The sequence below is a fragment of the Poromitra crassiceps genome (assembly GCF_964638095.1).
Source record: "Poromitra crassiceps genome assembly, chromosome: 5".
In the NCBI taxonomy this organism is placed as follows: Eukaryota; Metazoa; Chordata; class Actinopteri; order Beryciformes; family Melamphaidae; genus Poromitra; species Poromitra crassiceps.
In genome coordinates, this window is record NC_139642.1 from 28,874,168 (window position 1) to 28,890,298 (window position 16,131).

The window sequence follows — 16,131 nt, forward strand, 5'->3', positions numbered from 1 at the left end:
GCTGCGCAGCAATGGGTCGTGGCCGGGCAAGTCTCAAGTCTTTTAGCTATAGTCCAAGTCACGTCTCAAGTCTTTAGTCACAAGTCCAAGTCAAGTCTCTTATGGATGAGCTTTCTATCATCTGCTGCATGCAATCCAGTCTGCTTAGATTAGAACACTGCCGTTCATGACGGCTGGGGCAGCAGGTTAAGTCCATGGCAGTTGAACATAGAAGCGGAGAGAGTAGGGACAGTGGAGGCAGAGAGAGATAGACTGAAAAATTGCTTATACTTTGGCATGTCATCAACAACTATGACATCACCCACCCATTCTGCTCAGTCAGGAAGGATGACATCATTGATGACATAAAATCACTGATGACATCATCACTGATGACATCACTGATGACTTCATTGCTCAAGTGACATCACATCATTAGGTAATTAGGGCAATTATGATGCTCTTTAGGCTATACATGAGGGCAGAATTCAAAATACTGTCAAAAATTCAGTTTTTGACATACAATTCTTAGATTTTGCACACTTCAACTACTCTGACAGGAAAATTTTGTCATTTTTTTTTCATGGAGATTCAAGCTTTATTTAGCAAGAATTTGCATTAGCTGTTTAAAGTACCATTTACAGTAAAACATTTTGATGCACTGTGGGCTCAATTTTTGATCTATCAAAAATCTGTTTGATACTTTTGTGGAGGACAGTCTACCGATGCAGATGCTGGAGTTTGGTGTCGTTAGAAGAAAAAATGTGGGAGTAGGGTTTAATTAGTTTTACAGTTTTTGCAGTTTTGCTGTCTTTAGACTTCATAATTGGCCATAGGTTGCAGCTTACAAAAGTTTCTCCTCATTTGAGCACACATTTCGGTGAAAGTGCCAAAGCCGTAGCCCATATGCCTGATTTGTTATGAATTTTCAAAGTTTGAAACTTTAGACGGTCGCTGTAGCGCCACCATCAGGACTATTGGCGCCAAATTCATGTCAACTTAGTTTGGCATGGGACTGGACCGTTGTGCAAAGTTTGGTTTATTTTCATGCATGGGAAGTAGCCGTCTTTATCAAGAACAAACATTCAGCGAGGTTCCTGGCAGTCCAAAATGTCAGCTTTATTAGACTAACATCATACAACGAAGACTGCAAATGGGAGGAACACTGGGTGAAGTTCTTCTGTCCAATGGGTGTCAGATATTGTCAACGTAGCGTTTGTTATGGAAATTTGTCTAATGAATAAGCACTAACAAGCAAAATTGATGGATACATCTACAACAGGTGGCCTGGTAGAAAAGTTTTTCAAGGTGCTTTTCTATGACAACATAAATGAGAACAATAATAATAATAAAAAAAATCTTTAGAATCTTTTCCTCTTGAGGATCTCTGGTTTCCAGTTAACTGGGTGGCTTTCTTCCGTAGCTGTGTCATCCTCCTTGTACACCTTGATGGTCTTGTCAGCCTCGGCGGTGATCAGTCGGCTTTCCGAGTTGTCGAACACACAGGCAAAGATCCCCGACTCACTGTCCAGGGAACCAGGCTGCACAGCCGCATGGATTCTCTGGAAGTTGTAGCCTGTTCTCCAATCCCACATATTGATGGTTCCATTGTCGGCTCCAGACACCAACACGCCATCTGAGTTCACAGCCAGAGTGTTGATGATGGCGTTGTGACCAGACAGGTTCTGGATGAAGCTGCAGTCTGGGAACATCCACTGCTTGATGTTGTCAGCAGAGCCAGAGGCAAAGGTGTATTGTCTCGGGTGCAACACCACAGCTCGGACAGACTTCTTATGGTTGGTCAGCGTGGCTCTGGTCTTCCCAGCAATCAAATCCCACAGCCTGATGGTTGAATCGTGGCTGCCGGTGATGATTTGTGGCTCTGCAGCCTGGCATCTGACTGTGGCCACAGTGTTGGTGTGGCCGGACAGGGTGTGCACGTTGGCTTTTGTCCTGATGTCCCACACCCTTGCTGTGGCATCTCTGCTGCATGTCACCAGCACGTCGATGGTTGGATGAAGGTCCAAGTCATACACAGCACTCAGGTGTCCGTGGTAGTGCCTGATGACCTTGTTGTACTCCAGATCCCAACACTTGACTTGCTTGTCTTCTCCACAGGAGAAGAGGTAAGGACTGCGGGTGCTGACCGCCACACCACGGACCGTACTGATGTGCCCGGTCAGGGAGAGTTTCAGGTTCCCACTGGCCAGGTCCCAGATCTTTATGGTTCGGTCAGCAGACCCTGTGACAAACCACTGATTCCCAGGCTCAACAGCTATGGACCTCACCCAGCCAAGATGGCCACTGATGACCCGAAATAGTCTCCATGGTGGATGCCACTGCGGTTTAGGCATGGTTGGTGCTTTTCTTGTGAGAGCAGAATTTCTGGTGCCTCCTCCTTCCATCAGTGACACAGCATTAGAGTGAGGCTGAGATCTCTCTGCTCCTCCTGCATGTCTAAGGATGTCACCAACGCTGGCGGCTGTGCGACTGGCCTCCTGCCTGGCTTGTAAGGGGGGCAACACCATTGCCATGGAATGGACTCCTCCCTCACTGGGCAACCTGTGTATCTTTGTGTCAGCAGTCAAGGCTATTCCAGGTCCAGAGGGGTAAGCATGTGTCCCAGTGATCAGGTAGTCTGGGTCATCTCCTGGCTGTGTGTAGCCTGGGTGGACCTGCAGGCCACCCGGGACGTGTGAGCCTCTCCTTGCCTTCCTTCAGGATTGGCATGTGTAACACTGCACTGTAGTCTACAGACACTCAGACACACAAGTTACTTGCCTCCTTGCTGTTGTGGAGTGGATGAGGTACTGCGAGAGCTGATGTTATGTAGAGGAAGAATGAGCTACTTTACTTGCCTCCTTGCTGTTGTAGAGTGGATGAGGTACTGGGAGAGCTGATGTTATGTAGAGGAAGGATGACATCATAGATGACATCATCAGTGATGTCACAAGACTGTCATCGGTGATGACACCGATGACATGACAGCAACAACTATGACATCACCCACCAGGTCTGCTCAGCCAGGAAGGATGACATCATTGATGACATCATCACTGATGACATCACTGATGACGTAATTGCTCAAGTGACATCACATCATTAGGTAATTAGGGCAATTACGATGCTCTTTAGGCTATACATGAGGGCAGAATTCAAAATACTGTCAAAAATTCAGTTTTTGAGATGCAATTCTTAGATTTTGTACACTTCAACTACTCTGACAGCAAAATCTTGTCAATTTTCAAAAGTTGTCAAAGTTTGGTTTATTTTCATGCATGGGAAGTCTGACTTCCTAGGAGGAGGAGGAGGAGGAGGAGAAGGCGGCGGTGGCAGCGGCCACTAATTATGTCCCAATCACCTTTAATTCACCCTATACAGTGAAATACAAAATATCCAAATTAACCGAATCTTGAAAAAAAAGGCTACTGCATCATCCAAAAACAAATTAATTTAATCACGATTGGCTACTCAGCCATCTTCATGTAGCCTACTAAACCAGTGGCGACCTAGATAACACTGTTTGGCTGAAGTGGGCAATAACAGGGGAAACAACAACAACAAAACAAAACTTTTGGGGGGAAACATTTTCTCTTGTGTCCGGCTGCATGGTGGACGCGTGGCAGATGTCCCATAGCTGGTATGTAAGACCCCCCCCCCCGGATAGTTGTGCGCGCTCGTGTGGTTGTGCAGCGTGTGTGGCCACTCAAGATTTATAATCGGGCTTTTTAAGTCCTACAATGCAGCAGCCTGTAGTGCGAGGTCTGCTGTTGAAATCGATGAAATGCATCCATTAATTCTCACTATCCCGAAGCAACAAGTGTGCAGCACAGCATGCCAGCACGGCACGTGTTGTCTCAGACATTAATGTTGCTTTGCTTTTGGATTCAATTCATTCATGCATTGCCACATAGTGGTCACACTCAGGCAGCCTTCAAACAGGTAATGCAGAGTAGGCCAGTCTATACTTTTCTGAAAATTCCATGCACATCAAAATTAAGATATAGGCTATTTTATGGAAGAAAACTGGGCTCTTAATTAGCCTAGATAATTGTTTGCCTGTTGTTTGTTGTTGTATTATTCATTTATTTATTTGTGTGGGTAATACTTTTCTGAATTGATTTTGGTTGAGAGATAGCCTATATATTGTCTTGTGAAGTTCAAGCCTGATGATCACCGACTGAAGGTCATATTGTTCAGCCACCTTTTCATTTCCCGCTGTGGCTGCAGCTGGTTCCACCTGGCCGCCTCTGGCCACCTGCCTGCCTGGGGCTCTGCTGAGTCCAGCTCCTCCCCGCCGGCCGGAGTGGACTGTCCACTCTTCTGGAGGTTATTACTCTCTTCATGGTGATTAGGTTTGGCTGAATAGCGGCATTGTTCGGCTCCGGTTCCCACGACCCGGCATTCGCCTGGCAGTCGCGTGGCTCTAAACAAGCCCCCCCCCCCCCCAACCGCTTTAGGGGCACAAAGGTGGGGGGACATCTGGTCAATCTGACATCTGCTCACTAACAGTTGGCCGCAGATGTTTGACATTCGCAACTTATCGCAACAACAGAACATGATCAGGTGGAACAACAAGACCAACCTGTTTCACTCTCCTGATTCTCAAATGTAGAGGTCTAGTTTTTTTGTTGTAGGCTATAGGCCTAATATAAGCCGATTATCAAATAGGCACTCATGGAAGAACTTCGGCACCCTGTTTGAACCAGAGACCATAGGAATGTCGTGCGTAAAGCTGTCCTGTCGCTCCATTACGCACGGATCCAGCATTAATTATTGAGTCGGTAGGGTAACCTTGAAGCCAGTTGGATTCTCGCGAGATCTTGTTAAACGAAACTAACCCATCCATCTGGCAGCGTCAGGTTAGTAGGCTATGGGAGCACCTGTTTTAAAACGTGGGTTATACTGTAATTGAAAATGCTCTGAATTATGGACTTCATGCAGCTGTGTGGCTTTAATGTTATTATAATGTAATTGTCACATGACATCGGTGGAATTATAGTTTGGATGCTGAGACCAGCAGCCCCCCCCCCCCCCCCCCCCTTTCCCGGGTAAGCTACTGAATCAGCTTACATGTGAGCAGAACTACAGTATGTATGCCCAGGTGTGTTGTCAAATGGCCGTCCTATTGTGTGTATATTTTCCTGCGGGCCTTGAGAGAATAGGTTTGGCCTTTTTGCAGGTAGTGTAATGTTGCTCCTGTTCATTGAAGAGAATGGGCGAGGGTCTCCCCGGAGTAAAGCACGGTAACTGCACACTCTTGTTCATCCCTGGGAGAAGAGGAAACGAAAGTTTTTTTTGTGGGGTAGAGGGTGGAGGAGGCGAGGGGCGCAGTGCATGGTTTCAGGCTGGACATCTGTCGCTTGTGTGTGTGTTTTTTTCCAGGCCGAGTATCTCGGCTATTGAATGGAGCCAGTGACCTGTCAGTCTTGACTGATGGGACCCCGTGTGTGGGAAAATCCCACAGCCAAAGAGTTGGACCATTCACATGCTAATTGCGCCCTATAAATAAGATGGCCGCGCCGCGCCGAGGGCCCTATGAGACGCGCTGAGACTTCAGCGAAGGCAAGACACAAGTCAGCAGGCTCCCCAGAAAAAAGATGACCGCTTCATCTATGGCGCACAACGTGGGGAAACATCCGAGTGCCAAGGAGGAGAGAAAGGTATTTCCCTTGATATGGATCAGCTCTCTCTATAATGCTGCGCAGCGCACTTTGTCTTCTCCGCTCCGGATATGGTGCCTCGCAATGTTGGTTGCCACTAACCGACTATTATATATTTTTGTATCCTTATAGCTCAGAAAGCCGCTTATTGAAAGAAAAAGACGGGAAAGGATAAACAATTGTTTGGACCAGCTGAAAGAAACTGTGATCGGAGCTTTCAGACTTGATGTGAGTAGGCTATTTTCTTCAAGTACCCTAGAACGGCTATATTATGATAATTCGGACTAAAAATAATAATAATAATAACGAACGGCCTGTTAATCTCTCAACAGCAATCCAAACTTGAGAAAGCCGACATACTAGAGATGACAGTGAAACATCTGCAAAACATCCAGACTACCAAACTGAATGGTAAGTGGCCTGGCTCAGCGAAAGACAGGCAACAAGTGTCTTTTTTGGATATCACAGAGCATGGGGACCTCCAGGGTCATTGATGTGGTTTCAGGGGTCCCCGAGTTTAGGCTACTATAGACTATCACAATTACTCCATTTATGAGTTTCACAATTAGAGAATTAGGTAAGCTACAGTATTTGTGTGACGGTTTCGATCATAGTTTTCACTGTCCACTTCACCAATAGCCTAAATAATGGCAGCTGCAATTCATAGCTAAATTACAACTACGGTACTACAATGTTCTCAATGGGATTCCTTAGAACAGAATCTTATTAAATGGTTCTTTACCATGAAAAAAAGTTTGGGATTCCTTGAACTAGACGACTATTGGGCAGCAGAGGGCAGTAGCAACACACTGAAAGGTCACTTCAACACTGGTTCAACCATTCACGCAGTGCAAAGGCCAACTTTTGTTCGGAGTGTGAGAACTCATTTTTGGAGAAGTGTGACTTGAATGTCTTTCCATTGGCCAATAGTGGAAAACTGGTTGGATTGGGCAGCTTCCAGGTGTGAATGGTTTTAGGGATGTCAGACATCAGGTTGAGAAACAGCATGTAAAAATCCTCCCTGAAAGGCTTATTGGGGAATATGCTGCGTTAGAAGAAAAAAATAGATAAAAACAAATAAAATAAATAAATCTGTGTGTTTTGAAAGCACAACACCCTGCACCCCCCCCCCCCAAAGTTGCTCATTGGCTGCAGCTAGTGCTGCCTCCGCCAGGGGGTGCTGTGACCTCACCTCTCGTCTCTTCTCCCCTCAGCAGACCCCTCGCTAGGCCTGGAGGCACAGCAGAAATACAGCACGGGTTACATCCAGTGCATGCACGAGGTCCACAACATGCTGCTCACCTGCGAGTGGATGGACAAGACGCTGGGGTCCCGCCTGCTCAACCACCTGCTCAAGTCCCTGCCCGGGCCACGCTCCAGCCAAGATGAGCCGCGGCCCGGCCAAGGCCTCCCCGCCACACCCGGCAGAGGAGAGCCGCAGCCCGGCAGCCAGATCCAGAGGGAGGCCGGTGTGCGTCAGGAGAGGCCCCTGCTCCACAGCCCCCACCTGGGCATGCTGGAGATGTGGAGGCCCTGGTGAACATGGTGGACTTGACTCAACGCAATTTGATTCTCCATTTTGTTAGCCGTTCCTCTTGTTATGTATCTTATAGATATGCTACTGAGAAGACAAACGTGAGGGGCACTTTTGCTCCAATGATGATTATTCTAGGTTTGCTGTAATGATTCTATCCTACAGTCCTTTTTCAGTACTTCCATCAGAAGTCGACTTCCTGTAGCCTGCTTTGTAGAAGGCTCTTATTAATCTTTCTCATATTTATTGTATTAACAGCTTATATTTATTTGATATTATAAGGTATGACTTTTCTTATTAGACTTTGCTCAGCACTGTTTAGATTTTGTATTTTCTGCCTCCTTTGTTGTATAGTTAACCCAAGCATTAATTAAAACATTGTGCACTTCTAATTCTTATGGCATTTCTGCTTTATTGGATAGTGTGCAGTAGAGAATGAGTGGCAAAGAGCTGGTGACATGCAACCAACACACACACACACACACACACACACACACACACACACACACACACACACACACACACACACACACAGCTGGTCAGTTAGACATTGTAATGCTTGTTTTGACAAAAGTGGCTGTTGCTGCTGGGTGTTTTTGTTTGTGCTCTCACCATGCAAATAGCTCATGATGACATCATGCACACAACTGCAGCTCATCTTGGTCAAATGGAGGCCAGAGGTCACAGGACACTGATGCGTCTTGACAATAATAAGAGAATTATTTCTTGTAAAACACAAAGCTTGAAGGAATGCATGTTGTGCGACTAACTGTTCCAATAACAGTTTGTAACGTCTGTAGGTAAATTCTTTCTGATGTGATTTAGGTGCCGGTCTATTTCAGGGACTATGACCTTCTCTCAGCTGATGGTTAGCATTCTTTGATTTTTCTTGGCATTCTTGTTAAACGTGTCACACGTGGGTTTCCCAGACATGCAGTGCTGAATAGTGCCTGAGGCAGTTGTTCTGAAAAGTAAACAATAAGTCAGTCTGTCTGTTTGTGTATGTATCTTATGTCTGCTTGACATTTTCTCCAAATCACCCGCTGGCTGTAACAGCCCTATAATGTCACCAGAGATAGACGGATTTACAGTCACTCATAAAGTCAGTGGCTTCTATTGGCTCATAACAATAAAGAATGTGTTTTTGTTCCTTTCTGTTTTTCATGCTGCTGTGTGATAAATGAGTTTTCTGCTGATGTTCAGGCTCCTTAAGTTCACGTTTACTGCCTAGTTGGGCACGCGTACTGTACGTGCAGGAAGGTGACAGACAGACGTACACACACGTGTCTGTCCGATGGCATTTATTAGTTTCTGACTCTGGGAAAGTGGGAAAACGGTAAAATTCCCCAAAACTACTGTATCTCTGAACTATTTAGCCAAATCACACACATTTAGGCTATTCTGTCTGACCACCTTTTGATAACGTAATGTAATAACTAATGTCATATTTTTTCACTCCTATTCACTGAGCCTCCCCTGAAACTGCTTGGAGCCCCCCTGGGGAGGCCCAGCTCCTGAAGCTAGGCTAGACCCCCACCCGCCCCACCCACACACACACACACACACACACACACACCTGCGTACGCGCCGGCGTGCACACAATCTGACATGAGGTGGATTTGAACCTGTGACATGACAAGTAGTCTACATGGTCTATGCACTTTATCCCACTGATCCTACAGGAAGCCCTGCAATGTTTGCTTTAGTTGTGTCATTTGTTGACATTGTAATCTCACAAATTAACCTATGTGACAAACCAGTCTACAGATCATTCAAATTTCTATAGCAGTGAGTTATTAGTGGTTCATAGCCTATGTAGGTTGAGATTTTCCCATTGACAGAAGTTACATTAGATGTAAATCGGGCTCAGCAGTTATACAAACTGGCAGATATTATATTATATTTTTGGTCCCAAAGATCACATTCTTTACCGCTAACAGTGATGATCATGTTGTGGGAGAAAATATCGATATATCGTATTGTATCCTCTTCCGATACATTATCGATATGGTGCCATATCGTGATACCATATGTGAAATTTATCCTAAAATGTGTATTTTCTACATTATTTTTTCTCCTGTAAACTATAATTTGCACACATTGAAAAGATTTTACTCAGGCATTATTTTGTATCCTTCTTTTAAACATTTTAACTGCATGGACAAGTTGCAGTACATTGTTTCATGTCAAGTCTTTGAATAAATACATAAATCCTGCTTTTTGCCTTTTAGGGGTTTTTCCTCTTCAGTTAGCCTACACAGATATCGTGATATGTAGATGAAATTTCTTGCAATGTATCGATTATCACTGTATCATGTCATGATACCATTATCGAGAGCCAAGTATCGTGATAGGACCATTATGTGAGTTGCTCTGCTCTGCAATTCCCACCTATAGTTGATATGCGGTGATATTACCATCGTCTATTCTAGTCTAATTAATAATCTTAATATATTTACCATGTTGTTGGAAATTATTCTTAACACAAAGTTCATGATCACGTGGTTCGGAGTGGCTTATATGTGTATTTAATTACCCTATTGGGATGATCATTTCCATTTAACAAGTAAAGTCTTTGCAATATACATTTAACATGCCTCTGATAAATAAATAAAAAGTAACAAATTTGGTTCAAATTAAAATAAACTGGAATGCTGAGTAAAGTAGGAGGATATGTAAAGCACTGTCTTAAAATGGGCGTTTTATAGGCTACTGCTGATTGGAAGCACTTCATATATTCTTAAAGTATTCTTTACAGCACCATAAATAGTGTGTAGAAGTGTTTGAGTGCTTTCTACAAAGGTTCTTTATGGCGCAAGAGGGTTCAGCTAAAGTCTAAACCGTTTTCTGGCACGTTTCAATAAAAATGTAATGCATACTGTTTTTAGAACGTGCACAACATGGCCCAATTCTCCCTCTGCTATTGCAATTATGATTGGCCACCACAGATCTCATGGAGCTGGGCGGTGCGGTGCTGAAGAGAGAGACGGAGGGGGACGCCTGGTCCCTGGGCGAGTTCACCAACAAAAGCGAGCCGAGACAGCTGCTCTCTCCACAGTCCAGACCATTAAAGATCTGGAGCGGAGCATTGGGGGGTGGCGAGGTGCCAAAACCTCCTCCACTTCAAAGCTCCGAGACTCGCCCTTCATTTGGGGTAGAAGTGCTTTACTGGTGCCTTTACGGAAACGCCGCGCAATTCCGGAAAAGCCAGTGCGTAAAAGTGCCCCCTAAATCCATCATCTTATTTACCTGAAAGATGGCACAGACATCTCCGTGGTGCGTTTTCGGGCAGACAGAACTGCTCTATTGTAAGGGTGATTTGCATGATAATGCGCTGTACAAAACGCGTATAAAAACGAGGGCAGAGGGTTGAGCACTCTTGTAGACATAAACAAATAGACATTGTGCGTAAAAAGCCTACAACCAGCACATCCAAACCAGAGAGTGACTATTCAATTCACAACCTAATTGTTATTTAAACCCAGCCAGCCTATATTGTGCATGTTTGGCCTAGACCACGTTACAACAATTACAGTAGACATATGAAATGGTTATCAATATAAAAAAGCAATTCCAGAAATGATAAGCTTTCTCAGAACAACAGAGAACTGAGAGCAGTCTACGTGAGAATGCAGTTGCACACAAATCAGAAGTCACCAAACAACGGGGAGAACAAACGAGACGCAGGCCAACACCTGTCGCTTTCTTTGGAGAAGGGCCCTTAATTCCCCCGGCTGATTCAGTTTGGGCCGAGGGGCCGCCAGCAGCAGCTGCCAACTGAAGGCATCGCGTTACATCCGCCAAGCAGCGGGTAAATCTGCTGAGCCTCGGACACAAAGCGAGCAGCGAGAGGACTGGGTAGGGCGGAAAACAGACCCACACAGCCAGGCTACTGATAGTGATACAAGTGATATAGTCAGGCTTTAAACTACAATTGCATGATATATATACACGTTTATACAATTTATACAATATACAGTTGCATATATATATATATATATATATATATATATATATATACCTACATAGGCTATATATCGTCATATATACAATTTAGTAAGTGGGCTCTGTCTTTCTGTCTGCGATTTTGGTCCCACATTGTGAGATTTGTGATGATTTTGGTCAGTAATGCTGTCACTGATGATGTCACAATGTCTATGACATCATCAGTGATGTACTCGAGCACTCGATGATGTCATCAGTGATGGTCACTCAAGCAATTGTGATGTCACTGATGATGTCACAGTGTATGACATCATCAGTCAATGTGCGGACTCTACTTTTCTCTCACTACTTATCACTCACTGACGTCATCATTAGTGATGCGAAGTTGAGCAATTGTGCACTGTCACTCGAGCACTCCATGATGTGATCAGTGATGGTCACTCGAGCAATTGTGATGTCATCAGTGAGTGATGTCATCAGTGATGCGAGGTTGAGCAATTGTGCACTGTGCATGCATGCCAATAGATCAGACGAGGCCATGCAGCAGCCGCGCAGCGGGCAAGGCCGAGCTGCGGGTGAGTACGCGCAGCGGCCGAGCTGCATATGGGAGCCCGCGTGCGGGCAACCTGCTGGGCGGGCGACTTCTAGCATATATACACACACACACACACACAAACAACATAATTTGTAATTCTGTGGTCAGTTGAGATTATTGATTGTTTAAATAAAATGTAAAAGTGAAACTATTTCCCCACATATCAGGCCTTAAAGTGCCAAAAGTAAACTGGACAGTTTTCTTTGTGACATGGAGATGTTAACGTTGGGGATTGTACAGTTGCGCACAGAGATCCATGGCGCACAGGAGGCAAGGCGCATAGCTCCGTCTCTCCTGGGAAGAAAACGCTGTGCCAGGCAGGCAGATGCCATTTTCAGTAGGCTACTACTACCGGAATACCCATCCATCCCTGTGTGACATGGCCATTTAGTCAGGTTTCGCTCACAGAGTTGCAATGCAGTCTCTCCTCTCTCTCCCCAGAGGGTTTTCATAGTCGACTTCACTGCCTGATTACAACTCCACTCACCTGTGGGCTCCTCCACTCTGCAGCTCTCCATGGTGCTGAACATGTCTTGAGTCATTTTGGCCACTATAGCCATTTTTGTTCATTTAGTCGGCCCTAATTGTCTAATTCAAAAATCTGGTCACTCACAGGAGTGCTCTTTACACGTCCTGAAAGATTCAGCACGATTGCACGTAAATGGCATAGCTGTATGGCCAAACACAATTCTGCTCACAGACACTTCATATTCGTATTATAGGATGGAATCTACGCAGTAGATGGCCTACTACATGAGGCAGGCCACAGTTGATGCGTCATGACCTTTGCACAAAGTAACCAACAGGGGGAAAAGAGAGCCGCCGGGCCCCTAACACAAAAAGCTATTTTATGAAAGGCCGTGCAGCTCCTCGGGGCGCAGACCGGGGCTGACCGGAGACAAAGGGAGTGGGCGCTCATTGGCTCCGGCGGTGTGCGCTCCGTTGTCCCCCAGCGAGAGCAGCTCAGCCCCTATTCACATGTTAATAAGCCCCTATAAATACTAACAACAGCCACTCAGCGCCAGCAGCACGTCTCACTAGGATTGCACAATAAACACAGGGCGCCTCGCCTGTGCCTTTATAGATTTTCTCCTCTGACCGGTTCCGTTTGCCAGCTGCCCCTCAGTGACGGGTCGGGAGGAAAAGCAGCATCGGGGGGAAATAGCGACAGAAACGGCGATCCAACCAACATGGCCCCCTCGGCTCGGCCCAGCAACAACGGACTTGGCATGGATGAGGATGAGTCCTACTACGGGATTCAGCGAGGGGACAGAAAGGTACGGAGGGTTGGGATGGTTGAGGGAATAACAGGTTTACGCTCTTTCTGGACCACTAGCGCATGACGCACTTGTCACGCCGTTTTTTTTACGCCGCGATATCGTTTAGCTAATTAATCCGCAATTCATTTGTTGTTGCTGCAAACTGCAGCTTTATAGCCTACCAAAGCGCTCGAGTTCAGCTCAAAGGCATTGCAATTTATCAGACGATAATCGAATGCTGCATGTTGTTTGTTGCAACTTTAATTCGCTAATGATGCGTTTTCATTACGAGAAATTCAGAGAGCCAGTTATAAATGTCAAACATTAGGTTTTAGTTCACGCACGCCCACCACGCATCAGTAATCCAGCGCATGAAGTGGTGCAGGTGACGAATTGGAATGGAAACTGATGGCGAGTTAACGCATTTATTCTTTACTTTGCTCTACAGACTCGAAAGCCTTTGGTGGAAAAGAAGAGGCGTGCTCGCATCAATGAGAGTTTACAGGAGCTGCGGACTTTGCTCGCAGACACAGACGTGAGTACGGCGCGCACACACGCACGCACACACACGCACGCACACACGCACACACACACACACACACACACACACACACACACACACACACACACACACACACACACACACACACACACAGACACACGCACGCACCTTTAATGCACCCGCTCACCTGTCGTGGGATAAAAGGGATGTTTGATTGTGATGGAGGTCACCTCGTTTCCACAGTTTCACTCCAAGATGGAGAACGCGGAGGTGCTGGAGATGACCGTGAAGAAGGTGGAGGACGTCCTGAGGAACCGAACCCAAGGTCGGTTTCTATCAAATAAAATAGACTCTTGGTTCTCAGATTGCACACTGAGCAGTGTTTAGTTATTCACACTCATTATTGCCATTACTGTACATTTTCTCCCCAGTAAGCCAACACTAACTGTTACATGTTCAGTTGGATATGCTCTCATATAGCCTAGTACCTTCAAACAAAGTAATGGGAATATTTTCACCCAGTGAAGGTAAACTCATTCAAGCATCCTCTCATCCAACCTTTTAGAGGACAACTAATTATGAAGAAAACAAATTGTTGGGTGGAGGTGGTAGGCTATATAGTTTTGGAATAATTTGTGTTTAGTCTGATATTTAAAGGGAGATGATAACAAATACAACTTTTTAAAATCTATTTTACCATGTGTTCTGACCTGGAAATAGTTGCTAATTTGCTACACTATTCCTTACTGGTAAGAGTAATGACATCAGTTAATAATGTCAACACTGCCTTAGCAAGACCACTGGTCGGTGCAGTCCAACAGTAATAAGGTTGATCATTCTCTAATAAGCCTTCTCTCTCCTCCCCACAGAGACGGATGTGGTGAACCAGGAAGCCAGCGAGCGGTTTGCGGCCGGCTACATCCAGTGCATGCACGAGGTCCACATGTTCGTGTCCAACTGTCCGGGGATCGACGCCACGGTGGCGGCGGAGCTCCTCAACCACCTGCTGGAGTGCATGCCCCTGAACGAGGACCACTTCCAGGACGTGCTGATGGATCTAATCACAGACACCTCCGGGAACAGCGGCACTGGCACTTGGCACGGCGGCGGCGAGGCACTGTGCGCGGCGCTAGCCTCGCCCGGGGGGCGGAGCCTGTCCAGCGGCTCGTCCTCGGCCCTCTCCCCGGCCCCCTCCACCACGTCCAGCGAGGACCTGTGCTCCGACCTGGACGAAACCGACAGCGAGCACAACCAGAGCTCCGCCGAGGGGCCGGAGAACCAGGAGGTGCCGGGCGTTGTGCCCACCATCGCCTACCCCCAGTCAATGTGGAGGCCCTGGTAGAGGCTTGGGGGTTGGGTTTGGGTGCAGTAGGGAGAGTTTGGAGCAGGGGCGCTGACAGAGATATTGTGGGCACCATGATCAGATGGGAGACTACTGGACCCCCCTCCTTCGTGCATTTAACGGAAAACCCACCTCAGAACACTTTGACACTGCTATTGGTGATGCACCTTGCATTCCTGGGTCGATTTTTCTATTTTTTATTTTTTATTCCGTTCCGGCGGTAACTCGCCAAATGTAAACAACATGACGTCACATTGTGGTATTTCCAGTGCAGCTACAATGGAGTTTGATATCAGAACACCCCCCCCCCCCCCCCCCCCCAGCTATTTGAAACATCAGTGGTAGACATCAGGTTTTGGTGTCTAGACTCACAGTTTTGCTCCAACGTACACAATCATACAGAGACAAAACCATCATGGAAGAGGCAGAGATAGCAATTTCTGGCCTAACAGTAGACCTCCACCCCAGACTGCCAAAGTCATGCTCTCTTCTGGGTTCACCAAGAGATTTCATTACCCGTCCATTTTCCCATAAAATAGTTTTACTTGCTCAAACCATGTGATGCAGCTATATTTAGAATAAGGAGAGACCATATCACATTTCACTCTGAGAATTTTTGTTTTGTTTTGTTTTTGTCCAAGTGAAATGTTATATGCTCTTTCCTGATTCTAAATATAGCTGAATCGCTTGGTTTGACCAAGTAAAACTATTTTTTATAAGCATTTTACAAAATGTCTATGGAAAAATGAATGGGAATGAAATATCTTAGGTTGTATGCCGAACCCGGAAGAGGGTATGACTTTGGCACTCCAGACCAGAATGCAATGCAGCCACAAGACATGTTGAGTTTTGTGGCTGTTGACAACAATCACCAATCCCCAGAGAAGGGCAGGAAAACCCCTTCTCTCTGGGTTGTTGAAAGGCATTCTGGGAAGTGTAGGAAATCACTAACTGAAGTACAAGTGTAGGCAGGTTTTGGGACAGTGCTGGTTACACCAAAAAGTCAATTGCAACACTTTGTCACAAAATAACTCCTGGAATGCATTGAACATCCATCCATTGGTGATATCTAGAAATCTCCTCCTATGTATGTGCGTCTCCATTATGATGTGTTGATAAGCTATAATTGCATGCACATTGTATTGGTATGAGTTATTAGTTATCAACACATCATAATTGAACAGTGTCAGAGTGTCTGATGAGGACTTCTCCTTTACCTGACGTGACACCTCTGCTCTCTGGAGGGCTCCTCCAGCTCGGCCTCCTGAAAAGCATCCCTCCCTCCCCCTTCCCTCCTCGTAGTGTTGCCCCT

The 16,131-nt window shown here is 45.9% G+C and overlaps 2 protein-coding genes and 1 pseudogene across 3 annotated transcripts; 2 read left to right on the forward strand and 1 right to left on the reverse strand.

Moving 5' to 3' along the window:
* Window positions 1-1,184: 1,184 nt before the first annotated feature.
* LOC310776413 (pleiotropic regulator 1 pseudogene) lies at window positions 1,185-4,325 on the reverse strand (annotated as a pseudogene). Its single transcript has 2 exons — window positions 4,220-4,325; window positions 1,185-2,729 (listed from the first exon to the last, which is right to left on the reverse strand). The product of its transcript is annotated as a pleiotropic regulator 1 pseudogene (transcript).
* A 1,254-nt stretch (window positions 4,326-5,579) lies between these two features.
* her8.2 (hairy-related 8.2) lies at window positions 5,580-7,182 on the forward strand (the record flags this gene model as incomplete). The annotated part of the gene is made up of 4 exons (XM_083636969.1): window positions 5,580-5,642; window positions 5,775-5,870; window positions 5,975-6,053; window positions 6,860-7,182. 4 exons carry the CDS (start codon window positions 5,580-5,582, stop codon window positions 7,180-7,182), a joined length of 561 nt encoding a protein of 186 aa, XP_083493095.1.
* Window positions 7,183-12,760: 5,578 nt separating this feature from the next.
* On the forward strand, window positions 12,761-14,840 carry her13 (hairy-related 13). The gene is made up of 4 exons (XM_083637901.1): window positions 12,761-12,993; window positions 13,424-13,510; window positions 13,721-13,802; window positions 14,347-14,840. Exons 1-4 carry the CDS (start codon window positions 12,907-12,909, stop codon window positions 14,817-14,819), a joined length of 729 nt encoding a protein of 242 aa, XP_083494027.1. The 5' UTR covers window positions 12,761-12,906; the 3' UTR covers window positions 14,820-14,840.
* The last annotated feature ends 1,291 nt before the right edge of the window (window positions 14,841-16,131 follow it).